Source organism: Syngnathus acus, chromosome 3 (genome assembly GCF_901709675.1).
Source record: "Syngnathus acus chromosome 3, fSynAcu1.2, whole genome shotgun sequence".
Taxonomy (NCBI): Eukaryota; Metazoa; Chordata; class Actinopteri; order Syngnathiformes; family Syngnathidae; genus Syngnathus; species Syngnathus acus.
The window spans coordinates 586175-611432 of NC_051089.1; the positions used below are offsets into that span (position 1 = coordinate 586175).

General features: G+C 45.9%; 2 protein-coding genes across 2 annotated transcripts; one reads left to right on the plus strand and one right to left on the minus strand.

The window, feature by feature from the left end:
- Window positions 1-4837: 4837 nt before the first annotated feature.
- ccne1 (cyclin E1) lies at window positions 4838-10536 on the minus strand. Its single transcript, XM_037247012.1, has 12 exons — window positions 10141-10536; window positions 9634-9684; window positions 9361-9454; window positions 9124-9186; window positions 8281-8459; window positions 8029-8164; window positions 7616-7762; window positions 7380-7475; window positions 7139-7273; window positions 6828-6939; window positions 6593-6750; window positions 4838-5630 (listed from the first exon to the last, which is right to left on the minus strand). The coding sequence occupies exons 2-12, from the start codon at window positions 9645-9647 to the stop codon at window positions 5448-5450; spliced, it is 1317 nt and encodes a 438-aa protein (XP_037102907.1). The 5' UTR covers window positions 9648-9684; window positions 10141-10536; the 3' UTR covers window positions 4838-5447.
- A 657-nt stretch (window positions 10537-11193) lies between these two features.
- Window positions 11194-13312, plus strand: zgc:162297 (uncharacterized protein LOC555865 homolog). The gene is made up of 7 exons (XM_037247050.1): window positions 11194-11266; window positions 11380-11462; window positions 11587-11767; window positions 11867-12017; window positions 12346-12473; window positions 12548-12775; window positions 12954-13312. The coding sequence occupies exons 1-6, from the start codon at window positions 11194-11196 to the stop codon at window positions 12748-12750; spliced, it is 819 nt and encodes a 272-aa protein (XP_037102945.1). The 3' UTR covers window positions 12751-12775; window positions 12954-13312.
- The last annotated feature ends 11946 nt before the right edge of the window (window positions 13313-25258 follow it).

Genomic DNA, 25258 nt, shown 5'->3' on the forward strand with positions numbered 1-25258 from the left:
CGTTTTGAATCGAGCCGAGTCAACAATTTAAGCCGCTGCTCAAACAATAAACTCATCAATACAGCAATAAAAATAAGAAAATAAATTACAATGCAACTCAACGGAGGAACTACTTCACTGCAATCAATTATGCTAAACTATTTTCTTTTTTTTGCAATCAATGATGCAAAAGAATGCAAAGTCTCTTGCTCTTTTTGAACACTCAATATCTTGTGTTCTAAAAAAAAAAATGATTGAATGACCCATTAACTATATTGAATTGAAATCACATAAGAGCTTTAATTACTATTTTCATTATTATCTTCTTGAGTTTTCAATCAGTTTTGGTTTTATTTTTTTTATTTTAAGAAATAATTATTACGCATGCACAGGAAGTCCTTGGAGCGAACCACATTGTAGTTTTTATTTGGCAAATTCAGATCAATAATGACGACCTCAATCAATCGGCTATTTAGGACATTACAATCGATCGCGATTTAAATACACAATCGGGGGGAATCATAACTTGACCCAAACCCCCCCCCCCCCCCCATATTTTATTGCAACCACTCCTGCAAAATGACAAAACTACAAATGAGTTGTGTGTCCGAATGTGGAAGTCTTTTTTTCCATCACCTCATCAAAACGCGCACACACACACACACACACACACACACACACACACGTTGTTCATGTGCATCAGTCCAAATGTGAGCGCCTCCATCTCACCATCTTTGTCTCCCCCCCTCACCCGCTATCTCTCGGTACGTCCAATCACACGGCAGTCAGTCCCTCTCAATAAAACAAATTAACTGATTAGACGTTTTAATCTCACTTGTCTTTGACCTTGTCGAATATATTAGTGTCGGGGAGCGCGCGGCGGGCAGGCAGGCAGCTGCTTTGCTTCAACCCAACTTTTTTTATTTTTTTTTTTTATTATGGTTTTAAATAGACACAGATGGGGCCAGCTAACAGGTTGAGGAGGGTTGAAAGACAGCTGGGAAAACTTTGGTGCGCCATTAGAGTCGGACAATGAATGGACACATATTATTAATTATTAAATATATATTTTTTTAATTTACTTGTAACAAATGTCATTATATGGTATTATATAGATATGAATATATAGATGATATAATTATGTTGCATGCACTTATTCATCCTTCGACTTTGTAGCACGAAAGCCCAGCCAGCGGAAATGATTGAAAAAAGCCCCAAGCATTAAATTTGTCTGACAAGTAGCACTTAAGCTGGGGGAGACGGTTTCCATGGCGACAGCCAGCCCTTAAGTCATATACAATCATGACCTATAGTTGCATTTTCTCTTGATTGCGCAAAGGTCAAGTCTGGACAGCCTCATGAGTCAGTCAACTCGTTCACGCCTACATGATCACCAAAGACTTTCCGGGTACGGGCTGAACGACGGAACCCGGATCGGAACCCCGACCTCGGCGAGAGCCGCGAGGCCGTCGGGCTAAGCGCTCAACACCGACCGGGCCAGCGAAAGAGTCAAGACCGTGGATTCCAAAAACTTCTCGAAGACTATTTCCTGCCAAATGTGAAGCTGAAAATGTATTACATTCGAAAAAAGGGCAACTTTTGCAAATATTTTGGATCTTTCATTGTTTGTTTATTTGTCTGGGCTGGCTCCTTTTGCCATTCTCTGCTTTGGTTTCTCTTCCCCAGCATGTAGCAAAAGGCCTCAATGTGAGCTAATAGCACCTCCTGCTGCTGATAAGACAGTACTGCTAATTGTACTAGCATGAATATAGTCATTGTGGCCATGGGGGTATTTTTTTCAGCCCAATTGGTTGCATTTTTGATGCTGTAAAGTGCACATTGGTTATTTTTGTCCCTAACTCTCGTCGTTGGCAAAATGCAATATTTTGGGATGCATGGAAATGCTCTGGCAAGCATTCAGGCAAGCGGTAGCGGTGCTTAGTGGATGGATGGACGGACGGACGGATAAACGAAGGAAGGAGAAAAGGCGCTTTTCCAAAGCGTGCGTTTGTTCGGCGGGCCTGAGTGTTGTCTAATAATAGAGCTTGTCCATTGCGCCTTCATCAGAGCGTTGACAATGAGCCACCTCGCGTATCAGCCCCCTCTAAACGTCCCCATTAGAGGGCAGCTCAAATCAAGTGGATAAGTGAGGCCCTGGGCGGCGCAACATGGGAGGGAGGGAGGGAGGGAGGGAGGGAGGGAGGGAGGGAGGGAGGGAGGGAGGAAAGGAATACAAGAAAGGAAGGAAGGAATCAATCAGACCCAAGCAAAGAATGAAAAAGAGGCGAGATCACCTATAGAACATGGTTGATCTCATTGCCATGTTCCATCCCAAGTCCATCATGATGATACCATATAACCATCAAGGATAGCCATAGCCTAGGTGCTATAATCCATATTTTGTCCAACCCCTAATCCATACCAACAACACGTCTGCATTTGGTCCCACCCTAATCGATAGCCGTAGTTTAACAGTACCACTCCTAATCCATATGAAATGTCCATACTTTAGTCCACCCCGAACTGATAGCGCCGGAAATGCCGTTTGGGTCAATATCAACAATTTGTCCCACCCCTAATCGATTGTGAAGGCTTGAAGACACGTGCGCGCGCACACACAACACGCACGTAGACTTGATGAGAGACTTTGTCAAAGTTGAACTTGATCCTTTTGTCTTTGTGAGAATATCAAATATTCATCGGGCATAATCATGAGCGGGGAATAAAGTGGATTGAATTATTAATAGCGTGTGTATTCAAGGCATCGCTTGTAAATATTCCCTGACACTTGCCACTCTGAGGAAGACGAACAAGACCGGCCCCAACGTGACGAACTGCTGAACATCCAAGCAAGCGAGTACTCCTAACCTACATTTCACACAACAAGCTGTTCCGTTCATATGTTGCATTCTTCTTCTATTTTAAGAACTCACGTTTCCACCTCACGTTCAAATTTTAGCAGTAAATTATCGCTAGCAGGTTCAAGGATGTTGATGAACGAGTCTCAAATCACACCTTTAAAATAGCCAACATTACAGTGTGCTTTCCAGGAAGGCTGATCAATAAGCAGCCCTGACGACGGCCGGATCCATATTTACATAAAAGGGAAGGAGGAGGACGAGGAGGAGGGGCATCATCCCCCTCAAGTCACATGTCAACAGACGCCATGGCGGAATAGACAGACAAACTAAAGCGGCGAGGCTTAGGTCTTTAGCATTGTTAGCATGCCTCGCTCACATTTATCACGACGATGCTTAAACGGCAGACGGGATGCATTCAAGTGTTGATGCCATGTCATGCAATGTAGAATATTATTGATTGGGGGCACAGCGCTTGGCCATCCTTACAAATAGATGTGCGTGTGTGTGTGTGTGTGTTGAGAAGGATGCGGATTATCTGACAGGCAGGCGATGATCCAAGACATCATTAAGCACGTCGCTCAATTGCCATCCCAGCGCCATGGCAACAGGCTGAATGAGGAAAGCACATCAAAACAATAAGAGGCAGGCAGGGGTGACTGGGGAGGGGGGGGGGGGGGGTGCATCAATCGCCACTGATTGATGACATTCAATGGGAAGGCGTGTGTGTTATTTGCTTTCGATGGCGCTACGTACGGCTTCCGTCACAAGAACAATACATGTCCATGAGAGGAAAGGCAGAACCTTTTGTTTTTAGGAACCCTGGCCAGTGACTACCATTGGCAAAGCCACGCCGTGCAGTGAGATGAGGGTCCAACACGCGTCCGCAAGCCGCCCGCCGCCGAGCAATCTTGTCAGCAAATGGGCCGTCAGCACCTCGAGGCCAAGGCGGCCCGACCCGGCCCGGCAGCGTGACTTAAGCGCTCTCCGCCGTGTCAATAAGGATTACACCAGACGCTCTTTTATCTCCACAAACACGCTGGATGGCCCCCTCGCTTCCTTTCCACGTCTGTCTGTCTGTCTGTTTGTCTGTCTGCCAACTGCTGGCTAAATGATAAATAAGAATTTCAGAAATGCATCACAATGCCAAAAGATCCAATCTGCTCATTTCTGCCGGAGCTAAGCAAGGCAAATCTTTGGCTGTCAAAACACACGCTGCACCTTTTGTTACCACCTTTAAGCACAAGGCACGCAAAGTGCATGCAAAGCGGCGCACAAAAAGAGAAACACAATTGCATCCTCATAAAGACGAGCGGCAAAGAATAAGAAAGACTTGGTGGAAAGGCACTGTCAGCAGCTTCCTATCACGCCGCATCATCCAAAACAAGCCACAAAAATGCAAATGTAGAGAAGGAAGAACATTTGGGGGTGAGAACTTCATATTTTGTCAAGACGACACAAAGGTAAATAAATAAAATATATATTTTAATTGAATTTATTTAAATTTTAATCAAAAATATATGTAAAAATTGTATTCTATTTTTTTTTATTCTACAGCTCATAATTGACATTTTAAAATGTCGTCTTTGCTGTCTGCAATGCATTGAAGGGCCACAAGAGGGAGACAGAGTTGATCCTCGGCAGACAACCACCAAGGGTTCGCCCCAATATAGGAGGACATTTTTGTATTGAAGGCTTCTTTTAATCAAAAGTCATATTTGAGATTGAAGTTGTGAACATTAGACTCAAACTGTAAAATGTAATCTTGCGAGAATAAAGTCACATACAGATGAAAAGCTGGCCTAAGAGTCGTATTTTCACTTATACATACACTACCGCCCAAAAGTTTGCGATTTTATTTCAAAAATAATTTCTAAGTGACCCCAACCTTTTGAACGGCATTGTACATACTTGAGTCCTATGTTTTGATCAGAATCTAGAAAGACTTTGTGGCATTAGGCCATATTTGGGAGTCTTTCCCAAAATGTGACACCAGACAATCATGCTGAGAAACATCTTTAATGAAAAATACATAGCAGCACTTCATTTAACAAAAAAAAGTAAAAGTCACACCAACATTTTTGGGTGGTGGTTAGATTGAGGGTGGGGAAGCTAAAAGTTCACGTTAAATACTCGAGTCACTAACACTAAGGTTGTCGATATTGACGTTTCCCAACAAACCGCCACGCTGTCGCACTTCCAGTCTCTTGTTGACCCAAACACCCCAAAGCCCAGCCCAACATCCAACTTTTTGAGAGTAGCCTGGTTGCGCTTCTGAAGCTCAACCGGCTTGGCCCTTTTGCTAGCCAAGTGAATGCTCAGTCTCATAAAATCAGCATCACACATGCATACCTACATACACACACACTCACTCACACACACACACGCATAATGCAAAGCCCGGCTGTGTAGCAGCACGGAGTCTCCTGACTCCAGGATCAGTCCGTGGGCGCCCCCTCGCCTTTTTCTTCTCCATTAAGACACTTGAGTTCAATAAAAGACGTCCTGTGACTGGCACTTGAAGATGAAAAACCCACAAAAAATCCACCCCCTGACAAATTGGCGGCCCGTCGCAAAAACCTTCCTTAAAAAAAAAAAAAAACGCTGACTCTACGGGGCCAGCGTGCACTGGGCCTCGCGCATCCTGGGTGGCACTTGCAGTGTGGCGGCAGACGCGTTGGGATTCTGGTCCGTCTTCTCGCTGCTGAGTGGCGGCGTGAGGACGCCGGACGGTACGTGGCAGCCGCCGCGGTGACGCTCCATGTCGGCGTCCTGGTAGGACGACGCCTTTTCCTGAGCCGCAACAGGACACGGGGCGCGTCAACGGAGGCACCACTCGCACGTGGGGCGGAAACCAAGTCTTGCGCATCGTCCTAATGCCGTTTTATTATTTTTTTTATTCGATTGTATTGCGGTTTTATGTTTTAAATACAACTTTGGATAAGATGCATGCACACACACAAATGAGCCAGTGGTACGTGAGCTCCCTCTAGCGGTAAGAGAAAGAGTTTACACGTTCCAGTGGCATTAAGTTCATCAAGGTTTGAGACTCATTGGAAAAAAAATGCATTTGGAATACGTTTTGGAGTTTTGAGAATAAAACAAACATTTCACTCAAACATAGATGGAAACATCAGAGGAGCTTGTGATTTTAGAAGTTTAGAATGAATTATAGATAATTAATAAATGATAGAATAAAAATTATATAATAAATTCTAAAAATAATACGAAATAAATAAGACTAATAATAAATTATAGAATAAAAAACATTTTACTCATGCATATAATGAAACATCGGAAGAACTAGTCTAATTTTTTAAAGCTTCATACTATTTTTATTAGATTATTTTGCTGCTATTTTCATTGATGGATTTTTAATGTAGTATTTGATTGTAACATTTTTATTCCATAAGATTAGACATGGACAATGCTGCAATGGTCACTATTGCTGCTGTTCACTGTCTTTTCTACAGTGTATGTTTCAACCATGCTGACTGAGTGTTTTCACATGTGTACACAAAGTATGCATAGCATGCGGTGTTTTTATGCTTTTCATTGCTCACTGCTCATATATGCAAAATTAAAAAACATGAATATAATACATCAGTACTTATTTGAAAAGCAACTGCTTCCGTATGTGCCCTTCTTAATGGCCCATAATGAAGTGCTGATTATCATTTCATAATAATCGACTATAGATGCATGGCTATTATTGTTCCGTTCACACCGTTTTCCGCAAGTGGAGAGGGACTTACCAACCACGTCAGGTAGGGTGCGTACGTCTGTATATTGTGCATGTCCTCCGCAGCCACGGCGGCAAAAGTTTTCATGGGCGAGCCGCCGGATTCCCGCAGCGCCATGGCGAACGGCACCATCCACCGTACGCACTCCTCCAGCTCCGCCCTCTTTAATGCTACACAGACAAAATGGCAGCGGTTAGCAAGCTAGCGAGCGAGGGCAGGGAATGAAAGTGAGGCTTCTTCAACGTACCAGATACGTTCTCCACCAGCTCCAGAGACGAAAAGTGGAAGAGGGCGGAGGCGGCCAGGATGCCGTTGGAGAACTCCAGGCAGCGCATGTCGAGCATGCACACATCAAGAAGCTGCACACGAAAAAAACATACATACAACAAAAAAATCATGCATCCAAATTTGATACTTGGACATGGGCAGAAAAAGACTTTTTCAACTTTGGCTAGCTAAGGCTAACACTTACAGAACCTTCCAGTTCCTTCAACAACGTTCAGGCTTCAGCAAAGAAGGAAAAAAAAGGGGAACCACGTAACAATCTATTGGACTAACCTCGGCTATTTGAACAAAGGTGGCTTGAGGGTATTTGGGGATGAGCAGCTGGTCAGATTCTTTGAGGTAGGCCACTTGCATGTAGACGTTGAGCCAGGACACGGGCGTCTGCGGGCTCAGACTCCATTTTAGCTCCTGATGATGATGATGACCAAAAACACGTCAACATTGGCGGATCCGTGGCAAGATGGCTGCCCCGCCCCGCCTTGCCCACGGCGGCCTCCCTCCCTCCCTCCCTCACCTTCATGATGATGATCTCCATGCTGAGGATATCATCCTCGGTGCAAGCTTCGTCCGTCACGTAGGCAAACAGGTGCACTTTGGGAGGGTACATCTCCTGCCAAAGCAAAGGAATGGGTTGACTGAGCCATCTCAACACAAGTTTGGCCGCGATAGGAGCGAGCGATGAAAAATGAGCGCGGCTGCGCTGGCGCCAAGCGAGAATATTGTAAGCACGGAAGATGAAGCGGTGCGTACCTCGACTTTGGCTGCGATGAAGAGGCAGCTGATGCCGATGAGCTGCAGCGTGGACTTGAAGACGTTGCTCTGCGTGGCCATGAAACGGTCAAAGTAGTCCTGAGCCAGGTGGTACGTCTCGCGGTGGAGCTTGTACACCTCGCTCACCTGAACAGCCCAAAAGGTGCTTGAGCGCAATGAACCAAAGCGCAGTTTATGCTAATTTCCGTTAGCGAGACAACCGCGTTTCACGATACATGTTAGCAACAAGCTAGCCAAAATGTACTTTTGGGGTTGGTGTCACAAATTTTAGAGTCAACGACAATTAACTTAAGGATGGCGTGCTCACACTCTTTTAGTTCTCCCAAGGGCTGTTATGTGATAGTTTCCTATTTCTTAGCAGTACGCAAGTGAAAACCTAAAAAAAGCGTCACCTCCATGAGCCAGTCGAGAAGAACGGCTCTCATCTTGGGCTGAAGGTGAGGATGTTTGGCCATCATGTTGACGTTGCGCGTGTACGTCTTATCTTTGGCCAGCATGTTGTTCCACACGACGTCCTTACTCGCCCAGCTAATGCAAAAGTGTGGGACAACATACACGTCAGGACCACTCGCAGTCATAGAGGTACTCCATCCATCCATCCATCCATCCATCCATCCATCCATCCATCCATCTTGCATACTGACCAGAGCGCAGGCAGGGGCGCACAATGGACGGGCGTAGCGCAGACGTTCGTCAAGTTGTAGTGCGGGAAGCCGACGTTGATCAACGTGATCTGCTGCTGGTGTTGGTCCTCGCGCGCCAGCGTGGACCTCCAGCACCGAGGGCTCGCGTAGGCGGCGTCCTCCTCCGACCTCCACGCAGCCTTCGTGGACACAACACGGGAAAATGTGACTTTCAAAGATTGCACTCATTTTGGTACTCAGGCAGGATTATTTGTCATTTTAAAATTTCAATCTTTTGCCATACCGATCATTTGAAAAGTCACATGATCTCAGACCACGTCATCGAGACGGCCCGAATGATGTCGAATAGCCGGAAAGGCGTCTCGCGGAGATTCTCCGACCCGCGTGAAAACCTTTCATTTCATTAAAACCTACCAGTCAAACATAAACTAAACGGCTGGAAAAGCGAGTGTGAAACTTCACACTCCTTTGATGCAAGCCGTCATCCCGGCTAGGATATTACCTCGGCACCATTTGGTGCAGACGCCATTTTGCGTCTAGGCAAGACGTCGGAAGGTTAAATCGGCGTGCACATTACGTTACCTGGTCATATTAAATACTCTTAATGGTATTTTCTTTCTTCACGTGTGTAGATGATCAGTCATTGAGGTTTTGATGATCGGCAAAAATGTAATGGAAGCAACCGGACTGTTGATTTTAGTTGAATTTATTTGCCGTCCTCTAAAATGTTTAAAAATGACAGGCTAACATTCTGCTACCATGTATTTCATACAGTTCTAATGCTGGGCAAAAATTGTCAACAAAATTTACGATCATCAATTTATTGAGTTCTTGAAGTTTTACCTCAGAGTCTCTTAGCTTCTTCTTGGTCATATCTGCTGTGTCCTCATCCACGTCTTGTAAATGCTGAAGTCAAGTATGGCCATGTTAGTTAGACATTCCATATATGAAGGGTTTCTTTTGCAGAGAAAGCGAAAGAAAGAAAGGGAGAGTGAAAGAAAGAAAGAAAGAAAGAAAGAAAGAAAGAAAGAAAGAAAGAAAGAAAGAAAGAAAGAAAGAAAGAAAGGGGGCTCCACTCACAATGGCAACATCTGCTTTCCTCTTCCTCGGCCTCAACGTCCCCACGTTGGCCGCCTCGCTAGCAACACACTCGGCTTCTTGTTCACTTTCTTCCCTGGGGAACAAGTCAAAGGGACACGGGAGAGCACAAAGTTGTCAGTCAAGTGTGAATTGGACGCGCTGGCGAGCTCCACCAAACGAGAACAAGGTGCTTTAGCCACGAGCTAACTAGCCGAGGAGGCTAAAACTTTGGCGCGGACTAGAAGTGCAAAACCAGGACAAAGGAGCACTCACCCACTACCCAGCATTCTAGTCCCAAGGCCGGCTATCTTCTGGGGAGTCAACCTGCGAGGAAGGAGAGTTCCAAAGTTAGTTTCGAGGAGTTTGAAGAGAGCCCAAGAGCACGCTCCCAACCCCCACGCTCAGCTGACAAAGCCCAGCGCATCCTGGCGGGCGGGCAAACGAGAACACGGCTGCCGTTTACAGTCGCCAAAAGTGGCCGGAAAACACACCTGTCCGCATCAAGTCACAAAACACTTCAGACTATGCATCAAATTGATGCATTGATGGATTTGTCCTGTTCACGTCTTCATTTCCTTTCACAAACTTTGGACATCTGGCTCGAGTCATCATCATGGCCGACGCAGCTGCGTCGCGGACTATGTTGCTCAAATAACACCACACCCAACTCAAAAAGATGTCGAATAATCCGATGAATGACACGAACGTCCTCCTGCAATCTCCATTTGTCCCCGAAATGGGTCAAATGGGCCATTGAGCGGATTATCTCGCTGTATTCACCTCAAGACGCTGCTCTTGAAGTTCACTCGCGGTCACAATCAATGTCGATCGTGAACTGAATCGAATCGATCAGTGCATCGATGAAGGAACGGATGGATGGTTTTCGTCGTCTCGGAGGAGCTCGGCGTGAGCTTGGCGGCAGCAGGCCGGCGGCAGGCGGGTCGCAATGAGCGGGCTGCAGGCTTGCGCGCCACGGTCGCGTCAAGCGGGGAGGAGGCGATTCAACTTGGCGCTCAAACTTGCTCTTCTCCTCCTCCCGACGATGACTTCCGTCTCGGAACACGGCGCCGCGTCGCTTAAACGCCGGCAAAGTACACTTGGGGTCGAGAGAGTCTTGGAAAAGCGCTGCGAGTGCTTTCCAAAGTGGAGTTTGCTGCGAATCTGGGCTGATAATAGCGGGGAGGCGTGACGTGACGGCCGGGTGACAGCTGCGTGGGCGGGGCTTGCGAGGCGGAAGTGGCCGGCACCGCGTGGCTAGTCTCTCAGATGTAAACAAAGCCCCGAGTCGGTACACTTTTGGCGGCATTTAAGACGAAAACGACCTTATTGTGGCGTACAAAAGCAGCGGAGAGGATCGACGTCTTTCGGGGATGATTGTGGCTCGCTGTCACGCCGGCCGCGATGGTTCTTTCAGAGCAGAAGTGCCAAGTTTGTTGACGGCAGCCAGCGCGCGTCTTTTTCCACCATGGCGCCCATTTCAGCTGCAGGTTGCCAGTCACAGAGTGTATCCCCCGTTTTTCCTGGCAGGCATGCCAATTTAGCGCTTTTGTTGCTGGATTTAGCGATTTGTTTCCCAACAATTCCCCCTCGCGCCACCTGCTTTCAAAATGTGAACCTTTTTTTCGACTTTTAGCAAAAGTGACAGAGCACACACAGTTCCCCAATAAACGACTTGTTTTAAGTACATGAAGTCACTGCTGAGCAAAACTCCTCAAATGTCTCTGCTGGTTGGATGTCAATAGCTCGTCAGTGAACTTTTGGACCCCCACGTGACAAGTGGCTTTCGAAAATAAAAAGGTTCTTTGCTCCCTGGCTGCTGCACAGAGCCCAAACATGAAGTGGTTGGACCTCTTTGGACACCTGAAATGTGTCATTATCGGAATGATCCACGTTAAAGCTTTACCGGGTAACACAAATCGATTATCTTACATTGCTAGAACTATTTTGACTTGGCAACCCTGGAATAGAACGGTTTGGTTTCCATTATTTCCAATGGGAACACAAATTGAAATTTGACAGGCTCTCCACTTGGATGCATGAAAATGTCCCAAATCATTGAAGAGGCCTGTCGGGAGGCCGCCATATACCGTGACGCAGGCTTGGTAAGCAGCAGCACATCATCTGCCCGTTGACCTTGACGACAACGGGTCACATGCGGAGTACCCCAAGGGTCAATACTTGGAACACTTGTGTTCTAAAACTCCATGCCTTTGTTTGCCCGTGTAGGACGGCGTGATAGTGGAGAACATGCACGACGTCCCGTACTCGCTTTCCCCTGGCCCTGAGGTGAGCGCGTGTATGACATCGGTGTGCGCGGCGGTGAGGAGCGTCTGTCCGTCCATCCCCGTCGGCGTCCAGATTCTATCCGCTGCCAACCGGCAGGCACTCGCCGTCGCTCTCGCATCAGGTGATCTGGGTCGCGGCGCAATTCCTGGACATTTTGGGAGAAATTCAGGTCAGACGTAGCCGCTCACTTTCCAGCTAGCTGTAACCAGCGTGTTGTCAGGCGCTCACTTCATCCGGGCGGAGGGCTTCGTGTTTTCCCACGTGGCTGATGAGGGTCTGGTCCACGCTTGTGCCGGAGAACTTCTGAGGTACCGCAAGAGCGTCGGAGCCCAGGACATCCTCGTCTTCACTGACATCAAGAAGAAACACAGGTTATTTGCTGACCTTAGTATGTGTGAATGCAGTGACGGATGGCCGATAGGACGTCCAGATATTCAAAGCCACTTTGCTCAAAGCATTATGAAGGGGAAAAAAGAATCCTATCAAAAATGAAATATGAATGAAATATCAATATAATACAACAATCATTTCATTCAAAATCTACATGAATATATACAGCAATCAAATCAAAATAATTGGACAAAATACATCTTTTCAAATGTTTCAATACAAGGAAGAAATGAATACGTAATTATGATACACATTGATCCATTGAATAGATGGCAAGAGAATGCTGAGTGTGTGTTTGTGCGAGCGCAGCTCTCACGCTCTGACCTCGGACGTGAGCCTGGTGGAGACGGCTCGGGCCGCCCAGTTCTTCCTGTCGGACGGACTCGTTCTGACCGGAACGTCCACGGGAGCCCAGGCGGACCCCAAAGAACTGGCGGGTGCGTTCCCGGCGCATCCTTTTTTCACGCAAATGGAGTCTCACTCGCTCATGTGCGCTTGTAATTCTCCTCAGAGGTCACGCGGGCCCTGAGTCTCCCGGTTCTGGTGGGTTCCGGTGTGACTCGGGACAATATGACTCGCTACCTGGGCGCCAGCGGCCTGATTGTGGGCTCCCATTTTAAGGACGGGGGCTCGTGGAGCAACGAGCTGGACGCGCGGCGCGTCGGCAGCTTCATGGCACAGATGAGAGGCCTCCGAGCAAGATGGCCACACTGAACTCCAGCTCAACTAACTCTTTCCGTCCATTTACCTGGCAGAGTAGTTGTTTGAAAGCCTAACCCTAGCTTTAAAGCCCACTTTGAAAGCCTAACCCGAGCTTTAAACCCTACTTTGAAAGCCTAACCCTAGCTTTAAACCCTACTTTGAAACCCTAATCCTAGCTTTAAACCCTACTTTGAAACCCTAATCCTAGCTTTAAAGCCTACTTTGAAACCTTGAAAAACGTAGGATGGGCTTCGAATAAAAAATTCAAGCCATTTTGCCGGTGTTGTCAGCGGCGGAGTGCAATCAACACAATGAGGCAAGCTGCAGTGTTGCCTAAAGTCCACAGGGTGGCGCTACACACCAAACAATACAGCAGCCTTCCTCCCTCCCTCCCTCCCTCCCGGAAGCGCTCGCTTACCTTTTAGTTTGTATTCGTTCATTGACCTCATTCATGAGCTCAGGATTCGATTTTAAGAACAAATCGCGTTTCTTATCCATCTATTTTACACTTTGGATTTTTAGTGCATGCATTTATATTTGCTCTACCAAAGTATTCATGAATATAGTCATTTCCGGTTCCAAAAGTAAAAAAGAGGTTTGTACAATTTCTATATATATAATATTAAAAATGTTAGTGTGTGTGTGGTGTCCTCGCTACATGAAACTGGATGCTGCTAGACAGCCAGCAGTGTGCATTAGTAAAGGTAAATATCATAATTAGAAGTCTCAAGTTCTATTAAGATTTCATTTTTTTCTTAAAAAAAGAATGGAAATATATTGAATTTTAGCCATGGTAAATAATTGAATGCATGAAATGACTTCATTTTGAGGAGGATTCATTTTTAATTGAGTAAATTACGTTTTGTGATAGAGATTTTTATAAAAGGTGTGATGATCATAATACATTATACGATTCTGTTCATTAATTAATTGTATTTATTTCATGAATTCTATTGCTGCGGTACGACTGGTGTATGTGTGAAACTATTTTATTTTAATGTTAACCATGAAAAGGGACCCAGAAAAGGTCGATCACTTGCATTTTATTCATGTGACAAAAATCTTGAATAAAGAGACACTCGCTTCATTTCTCACTGTGCTTTGGAATGATGGAGTGAAGTGTGCGTGCATGCGTGCGTGTGCCCTCACACACACACACACACACACACACACACACGCAACGACAACTCCATTTTTCTGTCATATTGTTCCTTTTTGCAGGCAATAAGGCTGGATGTATGACCTCCATCTCGGCACAGGAGCCAGCAAAGAAACAGTGGCACACCAGCACGCGGCAGGCACTTGGGTCATTTCCCTCCCAGTGGCTGCTTTATTGTTGCCGTTGATCTGATTTCCCGCCCACTCCCGGGTGATTTCTCTTTTTCCGGCCAATCTGGCTGCAGCCGCCTTGAGAACAAAACAGCAGCAAGGACACGGAATGTTCGCAATTTTCTTCTTTGGCTTGACGAGACGAGAGGAAGACCTCACGTCTTTGCCGTCTTTTTCTCAAATGTTGCTGCCAAGCTTCGCCCGCACCTTGTGATGAAGCCTGACAACGTTGTCAATTTGGTATCGGCCATCTGTTTAGTTTGTTGTGCGTGCCTCCAATTTGGTTGCGATTGGACGACTGTGTATGAAGGACCCCCCTGGCCAAAATGGCCAACTTGAACCTCAGTTGGTAGCTTCCAACCAAAATGGCTGACTTCCTGTGTCTTTCCTGGTGTGGCTTTGTCAGATTTTTTTTTTTTCACCAGTCATTCCCCCCCAAATTTTGCATTCGGTAACAGTTTGTGGCGATTTCACAAAATATCTAGTTATTTAAGGACGAGTGGAAATGGCACCAAATAAACCAACAAACTGGATTTTTCAAACAATTGACAAGACGTGAAATAATTCAGCCTCCAGACCTTTAGATGGCACCAGAAAGCAGTAGAAAAGCAAAATGATGATTCTACAAAGCAAACCCGTCAAAAGAGAAAGAAATAAAAAATGGGCAAACAAGTTTGTCGATGGTACGAATTGGGACACGTGTAAATCCAGGGCGCTGCATAAACAGTCCAAGCAGCTATTTGTACGTTTAATTGCTTCCTTTTTAATGACTCAAAAGTGTAAAACTAATTTATCTGCGCCGTTAATGAGCGTCAATTTGATTGGACGCTTGGCCAGTACATATCGGGAGGTCTTACTACAGAAATAAACAATTATTTATAACAAGTCAGACGCCTAATGCATCAAATTAACAACACAATCTCACATTTATGACATTTACTTAAGGTATCCCGCCGCAGAGGACCTCTTTTCTTTCTTTTTCTTTTTTTTTTTGGTGTGTGTGTGTTGTTGTTTTTATAGGTGGTCGCTTTATGTGTGAGATTAACAGCGGCCGGCATATTTCTTTTTTCTCCCTTCTTTTCTTTTGCGTGATTTACAGTGGCCGTAAAGTGGTGCTTTTATTGAGCCGGAGCAAATCATGAAATGGTGGACTTTTAAGTGCAATGTTCATCTCACGTGCCAGGAAATATCACCTCGTAAAAGTCAAAGTTATCTACAAAGTCAACGAGTCAAAATATTTACATGAAGCCATCCTTATTGGCTCAGTGTTAGCTTGGATGCTATCTGGATGCTAACACAGAAGATAACGTTTGAGCACCGAAAGATCAGAAGGTCAGAATTGATCAATTCCCGATCCAGGCTCAGTGTTAGCTTGGATGTTAGCTGGATGCTGACACAGAAGATGAACGTTTGAGTACCTAAAGATCACAAGGTCCGAATTAATTCCGGGAATATTCAACTCCCAATCCGGGCTTTGCCTCGAATCGAGCTCACTTGAGGCATTAGAAGCAATATGACAACTTTCTTTTTTTTTAGCCAGTTAGCTAACAACGATTGAAATTCAGTGACTGGGGGTTGAAGATGAAGGAGAGAGGTGGAAAGTGGGTTCATATGGGCAGGAAGCGCTGAGCCTAAAAGTGAAAGCAGGGACGCAGGAAGTTTTTGGACTATGATGGTAAAGTTGCTTGACATGACCATTCGGTGGAAGGTCAATATTGTGTAGCAAGTGGAAAGGCAGGCTTCCGATTATTTCACCACGGCGACAGAAATGGGCCAAGGCTTATCGTTAAAAGAGAGTTGGCTCAGAATGAAAATGCAACAGGTAGAGTCCATCTTGTGCAGACGATTTCATCTGAAGCAGTTTAGGGACTGGAAAGTGTTGGGAGGGGAAGGAGAAGCCGGCGCTGCGTAAAACGAGCGCGTTGCCGACGACGAGGATCAACGAGACAATGGCGCAGCAGGCCGCCGAGCGGTGGAAGCGTGTCGTGCGGCTTTTCCACAAGATTTTCCACACGAGACTGGACCGACCGCTACAGTCAAGGTGATCAGAGGAAGCCGCAAGTGCGCCAAAGCGTACATACGAGGGAGGAGAAGGTGGCCAAACACAACATGTGATGACGTCACGTGTGCCAGCTTGGACAGTAACCAAAGAGACAATCTGCAGCAGGATAGCTCATTTCAGACAAAAATACTGGACTTGAAGTTGGACGTGGCAAAATGTCATGTCTGATCTTGATCGCACACTTTTTACATTGGAAAAGCAAACAGCAGCAGCAGCAGCAGCAGCAGCAGTGCGTGCGTGCGTGCGTGTACCTATGCTCACGATGGCCTAATGGGATCATGAATTCAGCGTGCCGGGGTGGCGGCAACGTCAGGACGGCTGCTGTGAGACTTTGTTGGTGGAGGCCAACGGTTAATACAACGTGATAAATATTTGATTTCTGCTGGGGTGCACCTACAGAATGGGAAATGGCTGTAATGCGATTCGCAACAGATTGTCCTCCGGGAGTATGAGCGTGTGCGTGAAAGCCAGGTGACCGACCGACCGACCGACCGACCGACCGGCTGTGTACAGCCAGGGGAAATAAAGGAACAAATCGGCTTACAAATCAGCGCGCGTGCACACACACAGCCACCGACCGCTAAGAGTAGCAGCGACTGACCAGCAGGTGCATTTTGTGTCATCATCATCACTCCTATTATGATCAGTGATTGGTCCCCAGTGGAAGGTGAAATGTTTAAAAAAGTCAAAATGATCAAAAATGAATGGAAAACATTGGCAAAAAAGGACCTTTTTCGTTGAAAATGGTAATCAACATGAGAGAGCTCACTTCCTGTTACTGACTTTCACTACCTGTCAAGTCCAATTTCTTTTCACCATATACATTATTATTGATAAAACAAGTGTCTCACACGCTTGTCAAACGGCAATCGAGTTAGAACAACCACAAACTCCAATTGTAAAATCCTTCCTTCCTTCCTTCCTTTTTTGCATGTTAGCTTCTCATGCTAGCCGCTAACTGGCGAGCTGCCGCATGCTTGTCGCTTGTAATCAAATGGCAGCATATTTTAATGTTGAACATTATTTTGTCATAATGCTCCTTGTAAATGTCAGAATTTTGAAGTTTATCCCGCCGCTCGCGGTCAAGACGGTCAGACGCGTTTACGTCGGAGATGATTTATGACACGTTAGCTCGAGCGTTATTAGCCTTGTTTATGACATCCATATGTGGGCTAAACATAGTCATAAACAGTCCATTAGCTCCTAGGTGCTAGAAAAAACACAACCAAAGTACCTTTAGCAGTCGCGCTTATGATTTAGTGCACCCAATAAGAACAGCCTGTGTGTGTGTGTATGTGTGTGTGTGCACGCGTGGTGAAATATGCATTTGATATTTGGAGGTGCGCAGGTGGGCGGGGTCGTTAGGTCAACGGGGCGTCCAGACTTTTTATGAGACAACAGCAAAATGAATGCTCCAATAAGACGAGAGCCACCGCGGCAGGGCGGGCGGGCGGGAAACATGGCAAATTACCAAGGCCATTCCGCTGTGACCTGTCGTCTTCTTCCTACGCAAACACGTCAGCGATACGCCGGCTGTGGGGGATGCCCATTAGAAAAGCCAATTTGACCCTTTTTTCATTTTTAAATAAATGACATGCCATAACTACCCAAATAGCGACCAAAACAAACCAGATCCAGATAATATTCAATTAGCATTTTAGCATTTAGCTTTACTGGCATGTGGTATACGGTGAACACCCGAAGATTTGTGCTTCAGTATCCACGCATTCAATTGTTTGTGATTTTTTTGTTTTTCCCCCCAATATTTTGACTTTTGTTTTTTGGATGGGGGGGATACTCCTAATTTTCTTGCTAATTGCTTTCTGGCAGTCATTTTTTTTTTCATTGCAATCTATTCAATGCAATTGCAATGGCCGTCAATTCTATGTTTCATAAATTCTGTACATACACTGTACACATATATTCATACCGCAGAAGATATTAATCGATATAATTAGGATTAAAACCAGAGGTCAATTAGGTTTTGTTAAGACAACAAGCAGACAATATATGATGGAAAGCTCTGAGGCCAGGATGAAATCCAATCCTATTTTTGGAGCTCTAGGTATGTGATAAATGGCGTTGGGTGTGCTAATTAAAATTAAAATGATTTCATTTCATCTTCTTTGCTGTTATAGTAAAGTTTAATTTGTCAGTGGGACACGTACAAAAGGGCAGCCCGAGTTCTCCTTTAATTGGCCTCAAGCAGACGTCCACTAACAACTCCTCCAAGTCAGTCAGTAATAAGAAGTGGAGCGTGATTTCGTATAGAAGAAGAAGCTCCACGGGCATATGAATACGGAGAGTTATGACACCATCTTTGAAAACACCCAAAGAGTCATCTGTGACATGAAAGCGGATTCCAATGTGTTACTTTGTCCCGGCGTGGAAATTAAGCGGACACTCGAAATTAAGACTTCAACACTTGTGACAAAAAAAGCAAAAGAAAGTTAGAGTTGTTTGAAGTAGTCGACTTCTTTTTCAGATCTAATTTGCGTGAACAGAGCTACTTTTTTACTCATGGTTTGTTTTTACTTTGTAGCAAAGAGTGGAAAGTGGAGGATTTGCAAAGATGACTTTCATGCCAAGACATTTAAACTGATGTTATTTAGGAAAAGGAACAAATCACGGACAAATGTTTCAAAAAACTGCATGGGAAGAAGAGTTATATGGAAAAAAAAGAATATTTGCATATATTTGAACTAATTTTCATGGGAATGTTTCCAAATGAGGAAAGAAAATGAAACATAAAATGGAAACATGCGGCACACATTCATGCAAATACATTGAAATTATTATTACAAGTAAAATGTGAAAAAAAGGGGGGACGTGGGGTATTCGGGAAAAAAAAAGCACCCATTCATTCCCATTGAAATTTCAATTGATTTTATAAGGCAACAAAATGCCTGTCCAATGAAATAACGTATTGGAGGTGTTTAGATGTTTTTCTATTGACGTTCTTAATCAGTGCTGAGTCAGCAAAGAGTCAATTTGTGATCTTTTCCCAATCGTGGTCACTGCTCTTGTTTTGTTATTGACAGTGGCTCACTCCTACTTTGTGCTCCCCGCAGCATCTGCAAAAAGAACAGATGCTCAGCTCACGTCTTCCATTGAATTGCGTTCCTTCTTTCCTGTATTCCTCTCCCCACATTGTGCACTGTTGAATGGAGCGCTCCTACTGGCATGCTGCACTGCTATATGTGGCCTATAGAGAGCGCTGTTAGCCGTAAATGACACGGAAGTCCCTTCCTTCCCTGACCGCGTGATGACAGGAAAGTGACGACTACTACATTTGTTCATACAGACACGTGCCCTATTCAATTCTGTTGAAATAACATTTATGCACGACTAATACAAATAATATCATCATCTCAATGATCAAACATGCATTAACTTTTTTTTTTTTTTGTCATGTAAACTAGGAAATAGAAAGAAAATGTGTCATATTGTGAAAGAAATTTGTTTCTGGAGATCTCCTAAATATTTCTGCAGGGTTTAAAATCGGTGGAGAAATGTGGAGCAATTGGGAAGTGCAGAAGGAGTAGTGCGTCAAAAGTAACAAAACAATTCGGGACTTTGGACGAAGAGATTCATCAGCATGCGGCGTGCGCGGTCCGGCGACCATTTTACCTGAGCAGATAAGAAGTGCGAGGCGGCGGCGGCGGCGGCGGCCCAGATAAGAGCAGGCGGGCGGGCGGGCGACGCCTTTAATTGGGAATGATGGAGAGCGACCAGGCACAAGTGGACCGGCCGTGACCCAACATGCCTTGCTGCATTCATTGAGGGGATTAGGCTTGTGGTACCACACTCATCCATCACGCACGCACACACACATGACAAAATCAAGAATTTATTTGGGGGTGCAAAGTCTACTCTTTGGGGAAGTTGGCGCTTGTGCCTTTCACAAGAAAAAAAAAGAAGAAAAAAAAAAAAAGACAAGAAGCAAAGGAAAAGCTCAAGCCCGGAAAACCCCAGGGATAAATCAAATCAAATGAAACAGCCCAAAGAAGCAGAAATCCTAAACCTTGTGTGCTTGTGTTGCAGGCGTGGTGGATGCATTCATAAAGTCTGCTTGCATCTTGATTCATCATCCAGTGTTTTGCCTTTTACTGAGTGTCTATGAATGCAGCAGGACCGACATACTGTATCTCGCCTGCTTTTGTCAGCGTGTGTGTGTGTGTGTGTGTGTGTGTGCGCGTGCACGTGTGCGTGCACGTGTGTGTGTGTGATGCCATTGTTTGGCCTCTGGGGGTTTCATTAAGGCCCAGTGTCCAGAGGTAAAAAGTCATTCATCTCCCCTGTTGTGAAGTGGCAGCTTCCGCGTGCACACAAACACACACACACACACGCACACACATAGATCCAGTGCTTTAATTCCTCTTTTATCCTCCTCTTCCCTCTCTTTCCCACTGCATTGTCTGCTTTTCCCTGCACACAAAAGCAGCAAGGGTTGAGCAAAAAAAGAAAAAAAAAGCATAAAGAGAAGTCCAAAGAGGAATGTTTGATGTAGCGACGTGGCGACCGCTCTTAATGAATCCTTCACCAGCAGCGACTCATCTTCCCCCCGCCTCCCTCCCTCCCTCCCTCCCTCCCTCCGTCGCTCCCTTTTTTTTCATTAATTAGAGCTGTCAAAAGCTAAGTATCTGGCCGTGTCGCTATCTTTGTATTTGCCTCCTTCAAGTGTCTGAGTGGGATAGCGTTAATTAAAAAGATATCAGATGATGAAGCCCCCCTTGAGCACCCCTCGCCAGTCAACATGTCACATTTTGGCCTTCGCCACAAAGTCGCCATGCATCTGCCTTTTGTCTGGACCGAAGTCGGCGAACGAGCGGAGTTGATAACGGACAATTTTGTTTTTTTCAAAGAATTTGGGGCGGGGGGGGCTTTAATTGAGCTTCATGAAAGTGCAGAGAACTCCACAAGGTTTTCCGCTTATAACTTTCAGATCTTTGCTGACAAAGCGATGACTTGAAGGCACTCCGCTTCCTGTGTGTGCATGTGTGTGTGTGGGAGATGGCTACACAAAAAGTGCAACGTAGTTGTATGGCGTGGAACATCTCAATTCACCTAACTGCAGGATTTAGTTCCAAAAGTGAAGAAACACGGAGGTAAGTCCTTCCTGAACTGTATGCCTGTAAAATCCAAACAATGCCTACCTTGAAAAACTCCAGCCTAGCTGCAAACTGCTAAACCTGGAAAAGGCCTCAAGTTTCCTTTTTTTGTTTAAAGAAGGCATTGATTATGATCACATTTCCATGGCGTTGGATTCCGCCAGGTGAGGGAGGTCCTGTTTGCAACTGCCGATGGACGAGAAGGATTCTGACGTTTATGCTAAAGAGACACGCTCGCTCGCTCGCACACGCAGACGCACACACTTTGCATCAAGCACACGCCATTTCAAGCGGCAAAGTGCTGCCGCTCGTCGGCGGAGTGGCAGGCAGACGTCTTGAATAAAAGGGAGTGGCATTAATATTAATCATGCTAAAGTGCCTCCAGAATCAGACACTGGATTGTCAGGTGGACGCACACACACACACTGAGTCCAGCGATACGCTCACAGGCCATTTGATTACAGACACAATCTTAGGATCTTTTTGTATCAGAGAAAAAGCTAACCCCAGAAATATAGGGAAAAAAATGGGGAAACACTGTGCATGCATGTGTGTGTGTACGTGCTTGCAGTAGTTTCTTGTCCTTGACTCGAACCTCTAACCTGGACACTATCTTGAGTGTCATTTGCACTCACTTGAAGGTTATTTTCAAAACATTCCAGCCAATGCTGCAATGGTCCTTTATCACAGGCATATCATATCTTCGATTCAACAGTGACCCCACCCCGCTCTACACCTGTGACCGAGTGTGTGTGTGTGCGGCGTGATGTTTTTTAAGAAGCTGACCCAGGTCGAGCGTTTACTTAAAGGGACACTGCGCCGTTTTGGAATGTGCTTGGTGTTGCACATTTTCACGTCATTCCATTTTAAAGGACACACACACACACCTGTGTCAGCCTTGAAGGTCTTGTGGCCAATTCCCATTCACCTTGTCCACTTCCTGTGCGAGCATATTTGGACATTTCTTGTTTGGCCGCTGCATCATCTCCACACATTTGGACTTTTCTGGAGGTCACAAACACAAGAAAATGACCAGCCATCCTTTTTGTACTGTGTGCGCCTATGTGCGCTTACAATGGAGGCAACAGGTAGGCATGCAGACTGTCTATATGCAAATGGTGGCGAGGAAGTGGATGGAATGAGGCGCCGCCGTTGAGAGGACCAAGGCAAAGTGGAATGTGCCGTGATTGAAGTTGCCCAACACAAAATAGATGAAAATGTACATCATGAATCAAAATACGAGCTCACCACTGGAGAACGGGAAAAAAAAAAAGTCAAGCAGTCCATTTTTTTTTTGTGAGAATGTTTGCAAACATAACAGTCCAAGTGGGACATTACAACAAGGTGACGTGCATGAAAGCAGACACGAGGAACGCTGGCGGAGTGCTGATCCTCTCCTCTCCTCTCCTTCAACAACTTATCTGGCTTTAGCCTCAGTCTGGATGAGCTGCTCTTCCCCAACATGACACAGCGCTCCTAAGCGTCTCGGGAGATATGTTGAAGATCAGGGCCCAGCCCAGATCCAAGACTGGAAAAGGAGGAAGAATTAGCCTCTTATCTCCCGGCCGCTGTCGCCTCCAAAGCTCTCGAAACTAGCTACGGGCTTGGAGTCGAGATTTGATCAAGGTGACAGACAACCAAAGCCAAAGCTGAAGGAACTTGCTTTTGCAATTGTCGACATGGGAAACGTAACGAGAGTTATGGCTCGCTTGTCCAAAAAAGCTTTTCTCCCTCATAAAGCCACGTGATTGGCCGTAGCGTCGCCATCTGCGCGCCAGCTCGCGCGCTAAGCAGTCCACTGGGATGACTGACTGATGACGAGGCGTGTGTGCGTGTGTGTGTGTGCGTGAGCGTGTGTGTGTGTGTGTGTGTCATTCTGTTTCACCTCATTTGAAAGATCCAAAGGCTCAACTTGAACTTCTTCGAACCTTACTCAACGCTTTACTTTGATCAAACGGCTAATCGGACAGATTGTTTCTTCCTCTTTGTAAACATGGCCTTACTTCCTGTCAAGTGGCGGAGACGGCGGCCATGTTGGTGGGGGCAGGGGTGGGGTGGGGGGGGGGTCCGAGTGTGTTTCTGCTTGCTATGCATTGTTTCTTCCACGAAAGCGGCGTGCCAGTGGAGGGCAGCAGACGGAGAAGAGGGATCAATACGAGGTGGCTGATAGCGGCCCGTCCGTCGTAGCGCAGATCACCTGATAAATGGCCGCCGCTGGCTCCCTGACAGCAGCCTTAAGCCCTGCAAGGCCTCCTCCCGCCATCCTCTGCACTCACAACAACAAACTCTTGCGATGCCAAACTGGTCTTGCAGCAAACAATTTTAAAACACAGCTACTGGGTTGATTCTGCGCAACGTTTAAATGTTCATTCACTGACTCTAACTTAGTGACTTGACTTTGACTTCCTCTTTCAGTCTTCTTCTTGCCGCGAGGACAAAGCCACCTCCTACCGCGTGATGTGTTAGGAGACGCGTGTCCGCTGTGAGTGATGGCGAGTGTAAGCTGAAGACAGACGAACGAGCGCGTCCTCAGCTTTGGGACTTAAGACCGAAATAAACTTGTTTTGTTCGGAGGCCTGACGGATGAGCGTGATGGATGAGCTCCACCATGAGATATCACGTACTGTGTAGAACATCGTGTGGCCGTACTCTCATGCTCTTGTCTTGTCCTACACTGTCACATATGTCACCTGTGTCACATTCATCTCAAAGCTGGCCACTTTGGACATTTCAAAGCTCTTCAAACGTTAACCCGGGCTTGAATTGGAACCTTTCATTTGAAACCCCAAACTCGGGCTTGAAAGCTGAAACCTGTTTTGAAAAGCTGGCTGCTTTGAGACATCACTTTATAACCCCAACGCTAGCTTGAAAGTACATTTGAAGCCCCAAAGCCTGTCTTAAACCTAAAACGCTCGTAGTAGCCGTCCAAACTAAATGGCGCATTGAGGGAATCGGAGCGGTTTCCATTGCGATAGCTCTACAACGTGTTTGTTAGCATTAGCATGCTCGACATTCCTCCCGCAGATGAATTGTGCTCAGATTAAAGATGGGGGTGGGGGTCCCGAGCGCACGCAATTCCCCGCTGAGCTCTTCATAAATATCAAAACGTTGCCGGTCGCTATCAGCTAGATAGCTACGCTTAGGTAATCTGTCTCCAGGTGGCATATGAGCAATGCGCCCACGCTGACGATGCGACAAGATAGCGCACGCTTTGACGGAGCGGCTGTGTCACAATCGCGTTTGTGCTTAAAAAGTACGCTCATGTTGACAGTGAACGGATAGCTAGCACTTTGATGCTATCGCCATTAGCGCCCCCTGTGGACTGCAAACAAAAAGAAAGAAAAATAGTTCTCCGCTGTGTACTAAACAGACATTTACTTCTTTTCTCGAAGAGAGTTTTGCTGTTTGGTTGACTGAAAAGAGGAAAAGTGCGATGATGTGGTCATGCAAGCCAGCTAACGCTAACATTTGATGTAAACACACGTAGATCATGTGTGAACGGGGCGTTTCCGACATCCTATTTACGTAAAATGTGTTTTTTTGCAGGACAGTGATAAAATACGACTAAGTTGTAGTCGAAGTAGTTGAAGTAGAGTTGTCACGAAAGAGAAATAGCTAATGCTAACAGCTAATCCAAGCAGTGTTATTCTCTAAGCCATTTTGTGCTTTGTGGTCACTTTCGGGGACATTCAGAGGTATCAGGAGACGTATCTGCTCTTATGCGTGTGTGTGTGTGTGTGTGTGTTTGCGCACGTGAGACAAATGTGCCGTGTTGTCCGTCCGGCGGGTCAGCGCGAGGGTTACACGCAGCCTGCGGGGGCAGCATCCAGAGGAAATGAAGGAAATGAAGGTTCCATTAGAGACATTGAGGCTGCAGGCCATGTGACAGACACTCCAATAAAATGGTGGCGCTCTATCAATCTCTTTGTAGTATTTGTAGTATGAACGGGAGGGACCTCACACACAACACTAATACCACTCAAGACTATGTAACATAATACATGCGTTCTGCATGCAG

Bases quoted from the DNA above. Each gene is read 5' to 3' on its own strand.
- ccne1 (XM_037247012.1), bottom strand. The intron at 8,165-8,280 runs GTCAGTATGCAA...CTTTTGCATTAG, and splicing joins GCGCCCCTGCCTGCGCTCTG to CTGGGCGAGTAAGGACGTCG. The intron at 6,751-6,827 runs GTACGTTGAAGA...TTGTCTGTGTAG, and splicing joins GCTGGTGGAGAACGTATCTG to CATTAAAGAGGGCGGAGCTG.
- zgc:162297 (XM_037247050.1), top strand. From the start codon at position 11,194: ATGAAGTGGTTGGACCTCTTTGGACACCTGAAATGTGTCATTATCGGA. The intron at 11,463-11,586 runs GTAAGCAGCAGC...TTGCCCGTGTAG, and splicing joins TATACCGTGACGCAGGCTTG to GACGGCGTGATAGTGGAGAA. The intron at 12,474-12,547 runs GTGCGTTCCCGG...AATTCTCCTCAG, and splicing joins GGACCCCAAAGAACTGGCGG to AGGTCACGCGGGCCCTGAGT.